General features: G+C 41.1%; 1 protein-coding gene across 4 annotated transcripts in view; it reads left to right on the top strand.

Moving 5' to 3' along the window:
- The first annotated feature begins 5,522 nt into the window (after positions 1-5,522).
- SYTL5 (synaptotagmin like 5) overlaps positions 5,523-16,494 on the top strand; it is a 59,173-nt gene continuing 48,201 nt past the window's right edge. For all 4 annotated transcript variants that reach the window (XM_086470589.1, XM_086470720.1, XM_086470792.1 and 1 more), the window contains exon 1: positions 5,523-5,641. In XM_086470589.1, the coding sequence (XP_086326715.1) occupies positions 5,523-5,641 (119 nt within the window). The remainder of the gene's footprint in view (positions 5,642-16,494) is intronic.

A 16,494-nucleotide genomic window follows, 5' to 3' on the forward strand; every position in this document is an offset into this window, starting at 1 on the left:
AATACGAGCTTCTCTTGAGATATTTCCTGAAGCTTCAGCAGCTAGGCAGTGTCTGGTTAGGAAATCTATTATTTTTAAGTAGCAATTTCATAGTGCAGAAGAAAATCTGGAAGGTGAGGGGAGTCTAAATCTTAATGTCAATTAGCTGGTTGATAACATGTATGTTGGGTAGCTGTTGGACAGAAAACCTGGGCTATTTCAGCATCAGGTATGTTACTGCCGCCCTGAACACAAAAGCTGTATTGCTGACGTGCTCAGTGTTGTGCTGCAGACTGTGTTCCCCCAACAAAGCAATAAGGGAAATTTGAGGATGCCAGGCTTTAAGACTGTCATTGGTGGGTATTGTATCTTGCTAATACTGAATATGAGATCATTAAACAGGCTGCCATCCCCCCTCTTCAGGAGAGTATTTTTGCTAATCACAAGGTATTTAAACCTATATAGAGCTGGTTGAACACATACGCAGGTAAAATTGTATTTTCTGACAGTTGCCAAATCTCACTGTTATTTGATAAAGACAGTTATAACCCACAAGATTTTTGTCATAAGCGAGACTGAAGGATCTATTCCCAGCTATGTTCAGTAAAAAATAGAAAGAAAGCAACAAAACCCATTGTGAACAGAATAAAATTTCAGTTGATTATAGTCTTTCTATAAGAATAGATTTTGCTACAAACATCTTTCTGTTAATGTGGGTAACGTGAATGTAGTTTGGCTCTATCTGTCTATTTGGTAAACGTAATACTCTGCATTATTCTCTATATTGCAAACTCTAATGTAGTTTCCGTTGACAAACAAGACTATAATTTCTATTCAAGATTCACGTAGTTCACGTAAAAGGTCAGCTGTCAGCATGAGATACCAGGTTTTTGTTGACTAGACCACTGTCCATTGAGTCTGCTCTGGTGTTTCTAAGCCAGTCTCACCTGGCACGGAAGGCAGTGGTGACTCAGAGATCAGTCTCAATGTCAGGTCGTGCCTGTGGGCAGTAAGGCTGATAATTCCACTCTCTCCTTTGTTAACCTCTTCTTGCGTGCTTCCACTCTCTGTGCCTTCAAAACTCTTACCACCACCTCTAACCACCTCTAAATCCAACCTCTTCCCCACCTGTTCCTGAGCATAGCCAGGGGTTGCTGTGACTGCCTGTTCATCTGTGGCTCAGAAGGATCTCCACGTGGGATTTACATCCTACCTGCTTTTTACCTGCAAGTGTTGCCTCTGCTACCAGTGGTGCATGTTCTGCAGTTCAGAATTTCATCACTGGTGAAAGCTGTAAAACTTAATGGAATGATCTTTCAGCTGATTTACATCTGACATGGGTGAGTGTAGCAGTCTCTTAAATTTTAAGTCCGTCTAATCTGACAGCTTGTCATCTCATCATCCTTACCAGAGCTTAGTTCTGCTCTGGAGTCTACGTACTTGACCCTGTGTTCCAGGTGGGAAATGAAATAACTGGTTTCCCAACTATGGCATGGCACCTTAGTAATTTTGGACTTCATATGTGCTTCCCTGTATTACGAGCAAAATCTTCCAGGACGTTCAAGGCTAGGCGATATGCTTAGCCAAAGGGAATTTTTGTGGCTTTTGGACATTCTGATAGGAATACTAACTTATTTAGAGTTAGAAGAAAAAAGCTCAGAAAATAAGGCCAGATGTCAAGTTAATCTTTTGAAGTTTTTTTTCTCTTCCCTGAATTCCCAATACCAGAATACATCTTCCAAGGTAGAGTATTCTTGTCAGCCAGCATGTTGTACCGCTACGCTGTTTTTCTGCAAGAACCCCAGTTACCTGTAGTGCATCATCAAGGCAATAGTGGTGCCAAAATGAAATTTTTTAAACTTGTGCTTTCCTAAATTTCTATTGATATTGCTCATCTTTCCCCTTAACCTCTTGACTTTCCATTTTTTCAAAAAACCTGAGCATTTTTCTTAATTAAAAAACCATAAATGCCTGTCACCTATGCTACCCCTGCAAGGAAAACTTGTGAACAGTGATTTGGAGCAACTTGACCAGCCAAGCAACTTAGCTTATTCTCTGACTGCTGAACGTGGCCCTGTGAGTTTTATACTGATGCCCTGTGCTCCCTAGCCCACTGATGTTAGGATCTGGTTGGGATAAAAGTACTGTTTTCACCAGGAATTTTGTTAGGCAGTTCAAGCAAGAAGCTTGCCTTCTTGATAGTAACAAAAAATAATTCATGTTGGATTTCTTCCTTTTGCTTACAAGTAACTTGGTCTTATGGTGTTAATAGAAACACCATTTTCAAGAATTTAAGAATACATGTATTGGTCCAGTGTTTGGTTTTGTTCTATTAAAATAAATGTAGAGGATCAAAGTAAATTTTTTTCCATGTGTGTTTTTGTAATTTGGCTGTTACATATTTAAGACAGCAATGTAGCCAGAAGTATCACAGAATCATTTTGGTTCGAAAAGACCTTTAAGAACATCAGGTCCAACCATTATCCTAGCACTACCAAGCCCACCACTAAACCATGTCCCTGAGCACCGCATCTATATGTCCTTTGAACACCTCTAGGGATGGTGACTCCACCACTTCCCTGAGCAGCCTGGTCCAATGTCTAACTACTCTTTCAGTAAAGAAGTTTTTCCTAATCTAAATCTCCCCTGGCTCAGCTTGAGGCCATTACCTCTTGTCCTGATGGTAGTTACCTGGGAGAAGAGACCAACACTGGCCTCACTACAGCCTCCTCTCAGGTAGTTGTAGAGGGCAATAAGGTCTCCTCTCAGCCTCCTCTTCACTAGGCTAAGCAACCCCAGTTCCCTCAGCCGCTCCTCCTAAGACCTGTTTTCCAAACCCTTCACCAGCTGCGTTGCCCTTCTCTGGACACGCTCCAGCACCTCAGTGTCCTTCTTACACTGTGGTGCCAAAAACTGCACACAGTATTTGAGGTGTGGCCTCACCAGTGCCGAGTACAGGGGGACGATCACCTCCCTACTCCTGCTGGCCACACTATTTCTGATACAGGCCAGGATGCTGTTGGCCTTCTTGGCCACCTGGGCACACTGCTGGCTGGTGTTCAGCCGGCTGTCAGCCAGTACTCCCCAGGCCCTTTTCTGCCGGGCAGCTTTCCAGACACTTCCCCAAGCCTGTAGCGCTCCATAGTCTGTAGTTTGTTTCCCAGTTTTCAGTAATAGTAAACTTGTAATTGGCAATCCTGACTTTTATTTCTGCCTTGTGTTGACTTGTTGTGTGTTTTTGCTTTCTGTATGACCTTCCTGTCCCATTTTCTTACCTGATGAAAGTGACACTGCTAGTTGGATCTGTATTGCATAAACAGTAAGATTCATATTGCTGTTTCCTTAGGAAAAAAAGAAAAAAGATTAAAATATTTGTATGACAGTTGTGTGTACTTTATGATTTTCTTTATTAATTTGAAAATTTTAAAGATTAATTGAAACAGCTTACAAAAGATCAGAAGAAATTCCCATGCTTATGTAAGACTAATATGAGGAAAAATCCCCTTTGAACTTAAATTGTGACATTTGTGTCCTTTACTAATAAGCAGTCAGTAACTGCGGGAATGGGGTATTTCAAAACTCATATTCTGAAATAGTTGGTGAAAAGCAACAGAAGAATTTCATTTGATGCAATTGGCAACAGTATTTGCTTCTTCAGTGGCCATTAGGAAGGGAAACAGAAGGGTATCTTGTCTTATACCAATAGTTGTCTTAGACTGTGAACACTACTCCTTCAATTCTCTGCACTATATATCTTTGTCAAAACCTTTCCAAACTATTAAAAGCTAGGAAAACAAGGGCAAAAATTCTAAAACGCAGTTTTAGTTCCCCCAGCATGTGTAATATAAAATAAATCTGCATTATCTTACAGCATATGTGCACCAATGTATGCACACATATGTATTTGCACTTAATGTATGATGAAAGGAAGTTGCAGTGACGCAGGGGTCGGTCTCTTCTCCGTAGTAACAAGTGATAGAACAAGAGGAAAAGGCCTTAAGCTGCACCAGGGGAGGTTCAGGCTGGATATTAGGAAGAATTTCTTTACTGAAAGGGTTGTCAGGCATTGGAACAGCCTGCCCAGGGAGGTGCTGGAGTCACCATCCCTGGAGGTGTTTAAGAGATGGGTAGATGTTGTACTTGGGGACACGGTTTAGTGGTGTTGATAGAGCTAGGACAAAGGTTGGACTCGGTGATCTTGAAGGTCTCTTCCAACCGAAACTGTTCTATGATTCTATGATGTGGATGCATTTTTTGTGAATAATGGGTTTATGTTTGTATACTGTATATAATGTGTGTATGCTTCAAAGTACAATGTGCTTCATATAGCTTAATTTTTTAAGGAAAGTGACATGGAGGTCATGCCTTGTTTTGATGTGAAGCTCTATGCTTGCTTGTGAGACTGGGAGGGCTGAATGTTCCAACCAGTTAACCAACAGTTTTAGATATTTTTCCAAGTAGCTTTCTGGTGATGCTTTTATGGATTAGGGTGTCTCTTCTGGTTGTGTTTGGAAGTTGTTGAATGTTTAGAAATTAGTAGAAAAAAAAAAAAGAAGTAAAATTTGTTACACGTTAGAAGTCACTCTAAGTTCTTCCTGGAAAGGAATGGGCATTTCTAGAACATGTCATCTTAAATTAAATGTCTGCAGTAAGCAGATAAATCACTCCTTGAAAGCTCCTATTTCTCTGAATTGACTGTGAAGCGAGTGTAATGGATGACTGGCTGAGATGCAGGTGTATGCTTGTTTTGAGGTGAGTCTTATCTTTAGTGCTGTCCTCTGAAGCCTTTCCACTTGTTAATTTTTACTTTTCCCTTAAAGTGATCTCAGGGAAATTAGTAGAATGATTCCTTCCTCTCTGCCCCTGTGATTATTACTGTTCGGATGGAAGTATTACAAGGTGAATATAGTAATTTAATGTGTTGCAGTAGGAAGATAATTGCAGAGTCCTCGTGGGAGCATAACAATCAACCATTAGCAAGTAAATAAACAACAAAATAGAAAACATGACGTATAAGTAGCCCCTGAGATAACCTGATCCATCTGCAAGCCATTCTTTGGTGGCTTTCAAACCATTACTAGATCAAGCCTTTCGTAAATTAGACCATGACGGTAATGTAAAAATCACCTACACTTGTTTGTTTTGACTTCCAGGTACTTTGAAATAAATATACCCAGCTATTTTGTGGCTCCAAACTACAATTATGCCAGGAAGTTGATTCCGCAGCTGCTTGCGAATGCAGTCTGAAGGTCTGCAGCGTGCTGGCGAGCATCAGCCACAACACAAGGGTGTTCGGTAACCAGGAAAATGACTGGCTTTCTTGAGGAAGAAACACAGAAAAAACCTTTATTTCTTGCGTAGCTGGAAGGCAAAGCAATACAACCTTGACACCTGGTTAACTAAAAGAAGCATTTTTCAAAATACCTCTTGACTGTGTGGATCTTGTAACTGTGACACAAGCGTGCCTTTGGACTTGTGCAAATACATCACTGTAAGAATTGATTGGGCAAAGCAGTCACTGAAAGAGCGGCTGTTGAAGAATTATGACGAAGCACTTGGAAATCATCAATTTGTCATTTCTGTTGGAACATGAAAGGGAAACAATATTGGGAGTATTGAAAAGAGATGAGTATCTGAAAAAAGCTGAAGATAAAAGGATAAGGTAACACTTTTTATTATTCTTTAAAATATGATCTGTAGGCTAGATACTTTTGTGGTACCCAGTGAAGATTTTCTAGCTGCCTCAGGAGACGGATGAGTGTTGTGAGGTGGCACAGTTAATTATAAGTCAAAGTAAAGTTTGTTAAAAAGAAAATTGCTTGCTGGTGTGGCTCTCTGTAAACAAAAGATCGTGTCCATTGCTTCAAGGCAAAAGAGTATGATAACAAATGTAAAAATACACAGTGAAGGCTTTTAAATTTCAGATTCTGTAGATTTTGCCCAGTTTGGCTGAATTTCCCCCATGTGAATGGAAGGCTTTAGTAAGGCTCTTGAACTTTCTTCCTCTGAGAGGAGCTCTATGGAGCTGTACCCTTTGTGCCTTCAGAGCTGGCTGCAGGAGGGGAAGTTTGGAAGGTGTCACAGGGAGAGAAAGTAGGTGCCTGCCTCTGAACACGAGTCCGTACAACATGGGGCAAATGCAAGATAGTGACCTTTTTCTTTCTGTTGCAGTACTTACAGAATAGGGAGGAGGACGGGCACTTCATTTGTCAAATTACTTAGATTTACAAATAAATAAATAAAACTGAAAATCTCAGGTATGGATCTCAAAAGTTGCTGATGGGAGAAATAGAGACTCGGGGTGTTAATAGAGTCCATGTGTTCCTTTCTGAGGAAAAAAGGTAAAAATCAAAGTTCAGAGAACAAGGCAGGCTGGGAGTTAGCTATTTTAGAGGACTCGAGTTAGTTCAGCTAAGTAGTAGTTCTGCAAAGGTTCATATGCTTTTCCAGTATGTTGTTGCTGCTTCCTCTCACTTCTCCATGCTGCCCTTTTAAACTGATTCTGAGAAACAGGCTTGGTGTGGTTGTACGCAGCACTTGGTGTTGCCGAGGCTGCTGAGCGTCATGGATGACAAAGGGAAGATTTCCAGCCTTTGCTGGTTTCTGTCCGTGTATTCCAAGGCCAGGCTGCATTGTTCATTCCTTTGATTTTCTAAAAACCATTTTAGACATTGTGCATTGCAGAGAGGTACATTCAGCACCTGCTGAGGCTTCTTTTGTATAAAACTATTATTTGGAAATCCATGCAGCGTTAGCCACTGTTCTAGGAAGTCTTTCTACCTTTAGAGAACCGCGTCTAAGTGCAGTGCCCCTGTTGGTGTGCAGCCCATTTAACTGGGGAAACATAGTGGCTCATCTAAATGAAGTGGACTAAAAATGGTTGCAGCCTCTACTGCAAGACTGAAAGGAAAGGTGCTTCTTTATGGTGATGTGGACAAATGAATCCTTTCATCTCCTTCATGATTTGTCACATAGGGAAGAAAACAATACAAGAAAACAGATGGAGCACTGTTTGTGCCAGGCATTGTGCTCTGTTTTGTAATAGGGTAAGCATTTCAAGGTAAGCATTTCAGATTTTGAAGATGGTGTCCTTGGAAATGTGTGAGTGCCAGCAGTCATCGATCAAAGGCGTCAGTATGAAGTGCAGCAGCGTATCAGATCACTAGCTTCCCAAGTGCCCAGAAAGCTTTCTTTTCTACTACTGTTGTTTCCTGATCTCAAGTGGAAAGTTGAAACTCCTGAGGTTTCGTGGGGATTTTTGTTTGGTTTGTTGGTTTTTGGGGGTTGGGTTTGGTTTTTTTTGTGTTTTTTTTTTTGTTGTGTTGTTTTGTTGTTTGTTTGTTTGTTTGTTTGAATATGATATCTTAAACCCCCTAGTTTTCTGCCTTTTTTTTTGGCTCTACTGGAAATCACACTGCCAAACCTGAGTTTGAGAACTCCCCAAGGCACCTCTGGAGGATGCAGTTCAGTAAAGCAGCAGGCGGTATTGGCTTATCTGTGTTTTAGTACAAATGGAAAGAGCACCCTAAGAAAAGGCTGAAAATGAAGTTAATCTGAAATATAATGCTAATTAGGATAACTAACGATACAATGTGATGCTTATGCATACTTCTAGCACCAATATGTGAACTAATTGGTTTCAGATAGAGTGTATTTGGAGAATTGTCACTTGACCATGCTGTGCCTGATACTGGTGGAATGTAGTCTATAAAAGACTTCCAAGATACACAAACTATAAAGAGCTGGGTAGGTAACTGCTTCCTAGGAGGCTTCATAACTTTTCTTCCTGAATACAGCTTGGCAAAAATATCTTTAATTATGGTGTAGAAGCGTACTTCAGAGGAACATTTGTTGTCTTTGGAACTCCATTTGGTGCAATCTGTTATATATTTTATTGAAGTACTTTGCAGAAGAACTAGTCGTTTTGTATTTATTTTCAAGGCATTTTTCATTCTGGCAAGATGCTTACTTGTGCGTTGTACTGAAGAATTTTTATTAGTCTGTTCCACTCTTTCTGAATCTGTCTTGGTAATTGTTTTTTTCTGTTCAAAAGCCATTGTAACTTGAAAGGGTCTTTCTATTCAACATGAAAGCAACAGTAAGTGTAGGAGGATGTCCTAACAATTAAATTTTTGAGACTTTTTTTCAGTATCACTGCTCGTACTCGTGTTCTGGAGTGCAGGTGCCTGTTCTTGTATTTTTACTTGATGTACAAATATTTCACCTACGTGTGAGAGAGAGACAGAAGGCAGCAAGTGCTCTTTCTGTGGTCTAGTTTTGCTAATACAAATAAGCAACCAGCTGAATAAATGTTAGGGTTTATGTTCTTGACTTTAAGTGTGCATCTTGTGTGACGGGAAATTCTGTTTGAATATTGATTTAAGGCTGTTAGTAGATTACTTGTGCAAATAACCTACAGTGTTCTAAACGTTGCTCTACAATACTTTTGATGTCAGTCGAATGACCATCGTGATTGTTTTCAAGGTTATTTTGGTGAAATCATTAAAGTACATAGAGCTAAAATAGCTGAAAATAGTGAACTCAATCATATTGAGGGTGAAAAAGTAGGGGTCTTTTTAACATGTGAGTTGCTGGGAGAAACTTGCATCCAGATAATGTCAGTCAGAAACATTTATCTTTTTCCTTATTTCCCCATCTTTTTACTCTTTTAAAATAGTTTTGTCCTTTTAAGACTTTTTCTATAAGAACCCATATCACATTTAATGTGTAGTGTCACAAGTCACTAAATAATACTAAATCGAAAGAACGTATTGGCCAAAAGGGGGTGTACCATGTCCTAGGTGTGTTTCATCTAGCTGTGGTTGCTTTGTTTCTGTTTGAACAGCAGCCCCGCTGCATCCTCCCCAGCTGTGGGAACTGCGTCTGATGGTCTTAGCGATTTGAATTTGGAGTAGCTCTTCATCTCCATATTGTCGTGCTACTGCAGACCAAACACGCATGACACGCTTACTGCTAATGTACGTTGCTTTCTTACCTCAACTATTTTCCTGGACAGCTTTTAAAATACAAAGGCTCTCTTCATTCTTTACGAAGCAAAGCTGTGAACACCATGCTTTTAGAAGAGGAGATACCAGCGTAATAATTGCTGAACTGAGAAAACACGGAAGGAACGTGCCAATGTCTTCCAAGGAAAAGGCTTTACTGGGTTATTACTTGAATCATTCCCTCAGCACTCAGGTTGCCAGAAGTTGTGTAAGAATTGTACCAGTCGCAGATCTGTATTGACAAGGAAAGCTGGCATTCCTGTATTTTTGGTTAACTAAAAGAGAGATCCACAGAAGCAATTTAGGGTGTTAACGTCATTACAACATTGGAGAAACTGTTAGCATGGACACCACCATGTGGTAACTACAGGCAAGCACTTTAGAAAAAAAAAAAAGCAAACCGTTTGAGTATGGAGAATGGGAATTGACTTGTTTGCTGAGTATGCATTTGGACTTGTCTATAAACGCGAAATGATTGCAAGATAGTATATAGTATGAATATGGTCTGTTTTTGCAAAACTGCCTATAAATACTTGAAGGAAAGAGTCCTAAAGCATATTGCTTATCCACATGTGTCTGGGAAGTTAGGAGGTTGCTTGTCTGGCAGCTGTCTCGTTTGTCAAATGAATTTAGCACATTGTTATTCTTTGAACCAGAGACCTTTTCATCAAAAGTAGTTACTATTACCAATGCTCTAATGGTAGAGATGCTCGTTTTGCTTTCCAGTGTTCTTCGAGAATGAAGAATCCTCCATTGGTGAAAGAATTTCTGATGGTGATTAATTCTCATACTCTAGGTACAATTTATTTGATCAAAGACTACTAAAAAACCAACAAGCAATTTGCATTTTATTTTGTTTTTTTAAATCTTAGTAACAATTTTTAGTTGAGAGAATGAGGGAGTTACTCAGAAAAAGGCTAATCTGTGGAAGTTTGTCATCATTATAGTATCAAATATAATTTCAGTTCCCATGCCTCCTTCTGTTTGCTGGGCTCTGGTCTGCCATTTGTCCTGCCAGTTCTCTTTTCCTTTGCAAATCCATTCTTTGCATTTCCCTGATTCCTTTCATTGTGACCAATATACCTCCGTACTCAGATATCCTTAAGAGAGTTTTCAATCATACAGATCTGTTACATAAGCAAAATGTGAAAATCTGTGCTTATAAAATAAGAACCTAGAAAATACTTCAGGTACTCAAATGGCTAGATTTTACAATGCAAGGAGATCTCACTGGAAATGGGTAATAGCCCATCCTTTTGTGAATTGTCAATAAAATTTACTGTTACTTTCCACATATTGTGTCAGGCAGTGGAGGGAATCTGGCTGAATTTGGAGGAGGTACTGGGAATCAGTCTGGGGAGGAAATTTCCTTTCTCCCTCAGCATCCAGAAGCATGTTGGTACCTGTTCCTGCTCAGAAAAATTCTCTGGTATCTAAGTTAACAGCCGTAAAGCTTCAGAAAGAAGATGTGTCAACTCATCTGTGCAGGAAACAGAACTTTCTTAAGAACGGGTGAAAGACTGGAGCAGTTCCATATAGCTAAACTTTTTTCCCCGCTGAAGTCTTTAATTATAGTTGGTTGAGGACAAGTTTTTTTACTGTAATATTTTATTGCGCTCTGAACAAAAAGTTACCCAGCTCAAAGCAAGTGGATTGTGTTTACAGAGTTAGAGAAAACAATGGCATTCATGCTTGAGCAGTCAGTGTCTTGCCTCTTGCAGCAGTATAGCTATTCTACTTTTTTGTATTTGGGGAATAAGTGTCCTCTAGGGTAAAGCATGCTATTAAGAAAAAGTGGCTCTGTTAAGGCTTCTCATTGCTGCTTCCTCTTTTCAAGATTATAAGGGTTCAGGAATATTCCATCTCTGGATGCTGCATTTGTGAGGGAACGAGCACCTTTGATTGCCTCGTGACTTCTATCATCAGTAGGGAAGTGTCAAACACTTCTAGGGCCTCTTTTGTGCCTCTTGCAGGCAGTGGGTAACTGTGCCAAGAGCTGTGACTGCTTGCTGTTCTTTGGTTTGAGTTTTGTAGAACTGTGGTCCTTGCTGCCTGTCTTTCTTTTCAAGGCATTAGGTTTTCATATTTACTTGTTGGATGGACTTACTCCAGGATCTGAGTCATTTTTCAAATTTGGCGTTGGCCAAGTCTTTCGGTCAGTTGGGGTTTTTTCTTTATTTCCTGCTTTGCTATTTTGTATAGGCCTTTTAAGGCCCCATTTGGAGAGGCTTAGATTAAGTCATTCAGTGTTACCTGGAATGATAGTTACAACAGGACTGTTCTCCAATGCACTTAACATATATTCTCAGACAGTAGAGGGGTCTTAATATAAATTCACAGTTAGAGGAATGGCTAAGTGTTCTGCTGTCCTTGGTAGTAACAAATTTCTTTTTAATAGCTATCTTTTATCAAGCAGCTGTTATAATAGGTGGTTCGGAAACTTCAGTGTATGATAGGATCCTTTTTCTCCAGCAGCTTGTTAAATTGGCTTCTGCTGAGTTTATTTTCTCTTTCATATTACTAGAAGAGGATTGATAAAAATTAATTCTTGTTTAATATTAGAGATTAAAAATATCTAATGGCATGGTTAATTAGATTCCTTTAAAATTAAGGAGAGCTCAAATGTTAGAATGGCAAAAGGAAACTGGGTGTTTTTAATACAGCTGGTTCCTGTCTTGGGGATTAAACAGTAACAGTAGGTCAGTTCAGCTACATGCTGCAGTTGTTATCCCTTTTCAATATTGTGCAACTAGTGCAGCTAGGCTGTGGTTGTTTAGAGGCTGTTATGATGATGGATTTTTTTTCAGATGACTCGCCCACCTCCTCCTACTCTTCCTGGCCCTTGAAACATTTCATTCTTTATTTTCCAAAGATCTGAACATACCTCTTACAGTCAGTCAGTGGTTCAGTTCCACAAATAGTAGAGGGAATCCCAAAAGAAAGTTCATATCCAATATATCTGTCCATACATTGCTTCCTTTTGTTAAATTTTTCTATTTTATTTGTTTGATTAATTGAGTGGAGAAGCTGTGGGTTGATTTATTTTATCTTGGTTCCCTGAAAGTCATCAAAGGCAACTCTGTATTAAAAAACAAGAAAACAAACACTTTTCAGAATTCATGCTGTTAGCAGATCAACTATCATCTGATAATAATTCAAGATTTTGTATTGCATAAGCAGTGGAAAATACTGTTGCAATTGCCACTACTGGATAGTGGGAATAATGCTTTTTTAATGTCAAAAGACTAGTGATAAGTTTTTCAATATGTTGATCTCTAAGCAAGCTTTTATTTAAAAATGCACTGTTTATTGGTTTGGGCTGATAGAGATTTCCTTATTTTAAATTGGAACTATTTAAAACACGGGCTTGGTGCCCAATGATGCTTCTAATTAAGCACAAAGGGGCTTGAAAGTTGCAGGGCAGTGGGGGCAGGGAGAAGGCTGGGATGGAAGGAGTTCAGTGAAGGCTTTGTTTCAGTGTTAGACAGCTGGATGCAGTCTATAGGACACACTGATAATTACCAAAAAGATGGCATCATACTGCCTGTGGAGTTCCTGAAATGCTATGGGTGACTGTTGATTTTATTTTTTGAAGTAAATATGAGCCACTAGAAATAAATCTGGTACAAAAAATGAGCCTTTGCTAGTGCTTAGTGTTTTAACCCTTTTGAGATCTGAGGATTAACAATATTTATCTTCTGAGTTACCCTGACACTTGGGCAAGGTTCAGGTGGTTGTTTTGCGTGCAGGTATTAAAGTCCCAAAATAAACTGGACCTGAGTTGTATGTGCCCCTTTAGTTCTGTGTTATGTGATTTGCCAAATCTTTGCAAAACTGAATAAAAAGTGAAAATACAATTGTCTCTCAAAGACTACCTCTGTTGCATACTGGCTGGCAGTTATAATGTCTAAAAACTCACAGTTTTGACAGGAGACCATGAAAAAGATGAGGTGGAGAGAGAATGACCAATGATCAAGTAAAGAACTGGTGGTCCAGGTTACCAAGCAAATGAAGTGGGATTAGGTGAACAAGAGAAACGTAATCAGGAAGATAGGGTGGAATAGGGCCTGTGCCAGGCATATTCACATAAACTTACCAACAAGGAAGAACAGGCCAGATACATGAAGGTTAGGACAGCCTTGCTGAAGTGACCATGAGTAGAGTGGAAGATTCTGAGTGGAAGGAAGAAAGCAAAAAACATCACAACTCTGGACTTCAGGAGAGCAGATTTTAGGTTGTTCAGGGCCTTGATGGGAAGAATCTCATGGGAGACTGTACTGGGGAGAAGAGAGGTCCAAGAGAGCTGTTTGGGGTGGAGATTTTTTTGGTTCGGTGGGTTTTTGCAGGGGGCGAGGCTGAGTGTTGTGAAGGATCACCTCTTCCAAGCTCAGGAGCCGTCGGTTGTGAGAGCAGGAAAGTAAGTGAAGGTGGCAGGAGGCCTGCATGGATGAACAAGGAACTCCTGACAAAACATGGACATAAAAAAGGAAACATACAGGAGGTGGAAGTAGGGACAAGTGACCTGAGAGTCTAAGCACGTGAGTATAGGATTAGGAAATCTGAAATATACCTGAACTTAAACCTGGGAAAGGAGGTGAAGAGCAACAACAAACATTTTACAAGTACACCAGCAACAAAAGGAAGGCTAAGAAAAGTGTGGGCCTGCTGCCGAGTAGAACAGAGGACCTAGTGACAAAGCATGTGGAAACAGCCAAGGTGCAGAATGCCTTCTTCACCTCAGTCTTTACTGGTAAGACAGGTCTTCAGGAATCCCAGGTGCCTGAGATCATTGGGAAGTCCAGGGCAAAGTAATTTTGCCCTTAGTGGAGGAGAATCAGAGGCCACGTGGAAGCAAGGAGCAGTCCCAGAGCTTCAGTTGGACACTGCGTCCTTGTCTGCTGTCAGCTCAGGGGGGAAGGTAGAACAGAAATTGGTGGGTGCAGCTGAAGGTGGTGATCCAAGTGGCAGGTGCAAACTGGATCTGCCCTTCCTCCTCTTTTTCTTGGGTCTGCATTTTCCGTGCTTGAAAGTCTCCTGACAGTTCCCCATTGCAGCTCTGAGCACTGTTCCTTGGATGGACCCTAAGAGGGGCAAGTGGATGACTACAGCAAGCTCCAGGAAGACAAAAAGTACATGAGGGGGACAGAAGCACCGAGTATTGGCCAGATTAAGAATTCCTAGTGGAGAAGGACACTCAGCTAAGACAGGGAGGGCTTTGGGGCTGAGCCTGGACAGTGCTGGGATATCTACTCCTCAATGTGTGAAAGCACAATCCCATCTTAAGAAATTTCCCTGAGATCAGTTGGTACTGAAAGTGGCTGCACTAAAATAAAAGGGCCATGTAGCACAGTAATTTATCTTTGACAAAGTCACACTGCTGAGAGGGGAGACAGTAAATCATCAAGCATTTTGTGAATGTTGTTTGATATTTAGTGAAATGTGACCATAACTTCAGTGGTAGTTAGATGTCTTCACAAGCACTGGAAAGTGTATTTGTTATTCAGGTGGGTAGATGTGATATCTCTTTTAAAATGATGTGGTCAAGAGCAATCTAGTAGCAGGTTTTGGTTTGGGTTTGGTTTTTTTTTTTTGCCTTTAGTTCTCAGTCCGAAAGAAGCAGATAAATTAACTTTTGCTGTTTGAAAGCCAGCTTGTTTAGGAGGTAGATCCAAGGAGGGGTTGGCAGAAGTGGTGCAGCCTGGTGTAGTGGGAGGTGCCCATGCCATGGCAGAGGGATTAGAACTAGATGATCTTTGAGGTCCCTTCCAACCCAAACCGTTCTGTGATTCTATGATCATCTGCCTGCCTTGTGCACAACAGCAATACTGCAGTGCAGCTGGCAGTTGCTGTAGTGCAGGTCACCCATATGCATCTGGAACTGGCTGACTGACAGAAGAAAAATGACAGAGACCTGTAACTAAGTGTATCTTTGCAGGAGGTAGGGAGGTTAAGGTGCAATCAATAAACTGCAAGAACAATTAGCAAAGTACCAAGAAAGCTTGGGGCAGACTTTTGAAGGCTATGGTATGAGAGAAAGGCTGTTTGGATTGAGTGTGGGAGAAGAAGGGTCCAAAGCAGAATGAAGAAATCACTTTTGGGTAGATGCCAGCAGAGGAAAATGCTTGATAGGCTTTATAGTTGCTGCCTGGAGGGATTGGGCATGCCCTTTTTCAAAAGCTGTCAGAGGTTGAGCATCCGCAGGCCAGGTGGCTGCAGAGCAGCTGTTGTTCATGAGATCCCAGTGGGAAGCAAAATGCTAGTCAACCTTTTAGCCAGGCAACATGTCCACAAATAACCTAATTCTGTCAGAGCTTAGTCCCTGGCGGCCTAAGCAATGTTCCTGGCCTCCTTCACCGGGCTGCAACCTTTTATTGGTTTTATCTTCCCAAAGTGTTTTTCTTACTGACACCTTTTTACTGATCTTTAGGTGAAGCTGGTAGCCAGGTTTTTTAAATCCCCCTTAAATTATCTATGTGTATGCAGAGACTGTGATTTCAGTGAGCTGGAGGGCTTCAAGATGGAGGGACTCTGGAGGCTCTTGGCTGATATCAGTGCATGAAACAAGCATGAAGCAATGGGGACACAGCAACACCCAGGCATGTAAAGCTGAAAGAACTTAGCAGCTGCTGAGCTAGGGCCTTGGGGAGGAGGTATTCTGGGGCAGAGTGCAGGAAGGGTTTGAAAGAATAGAGGAGCTTAAGATAGGAGGGGTTTGGTGTGGGGGGAAGCCAGGAAAGGGACTAGAGAGGGTAGGAGACCTGTAGGTTGTTTATTGGCAAGGTTGAGATGGATGAGAGGGTAAGAGGAGCATGGGAATTGAGTGGATGGAGCTTCAGCTGAGAAGCGTTGAGAGGACATAACAATTTTGACCACACGCAGGACTATATTAGCAGTTGAGGCCAGTGACTATCCCCTCTGTTCAGCAATTGTGAGGCCACATCTGGAATACAGTTTCCAGTTTGGAGCTCCCCAGAACAGGAGGGTTATTGACATACTGGAGCACGTTCAGTGGAGCGCAATCAAGATAATTAGAGGGCTGAAGCACATGATGTAGAAGCAGAGCCGGAGGGAACTGGGTTTGCTTAGCCTTCAGAAGAGAAGGCAAAGGCAAGACACAATTGCTGTCTTCAAGTCCTTAGGGTGACGGTATAGGAAAAATGGAGCCAAACTCCTTTCAGAGGTACGCAGTGGAAAGAGAAGAGGCAATGGGAACGAGCTGGAATGTGGGAGGGTCTAGTTAGGTATTGGGAAGGCTCTTTTTAAAAATACGAAACAAACATAAAGTTAATCAGATTCTGGCACTGATGCCCAGATGCGTTGTAGGCTCTTCACTTGGAGTTGTTGTGTTACTCAAGATTCAGTTGGACAAAGCCTTGATCAACCCAGTCTGGTTGGCCCTGCTTTGGCTGCGAGTTTAGACTAGGTCACCTCCAATATTCCCCTCCAACCTTGGAAAGGTTGGGAGTGGGAAGGGTGAAGGAGAGAAAGCTCTGGAGTTGAGGTCAGGAAC

Source organism: Leptosomus discolor, chromosome 1 (genome assembly GCF_034619465.1).
Source record: "Leptosomus discolor isolate bLepDis1 chromosome 1, bLepDis1.hap2, whole genome shotgun sequence".
Taxonomy (NCBI): domain Eukaryota; kingdom Metazoa; phylum Chordata; class Aves; order Leptosomiformes; family Leptosomidae; genus Leptosomus; species Leptosomus discolor.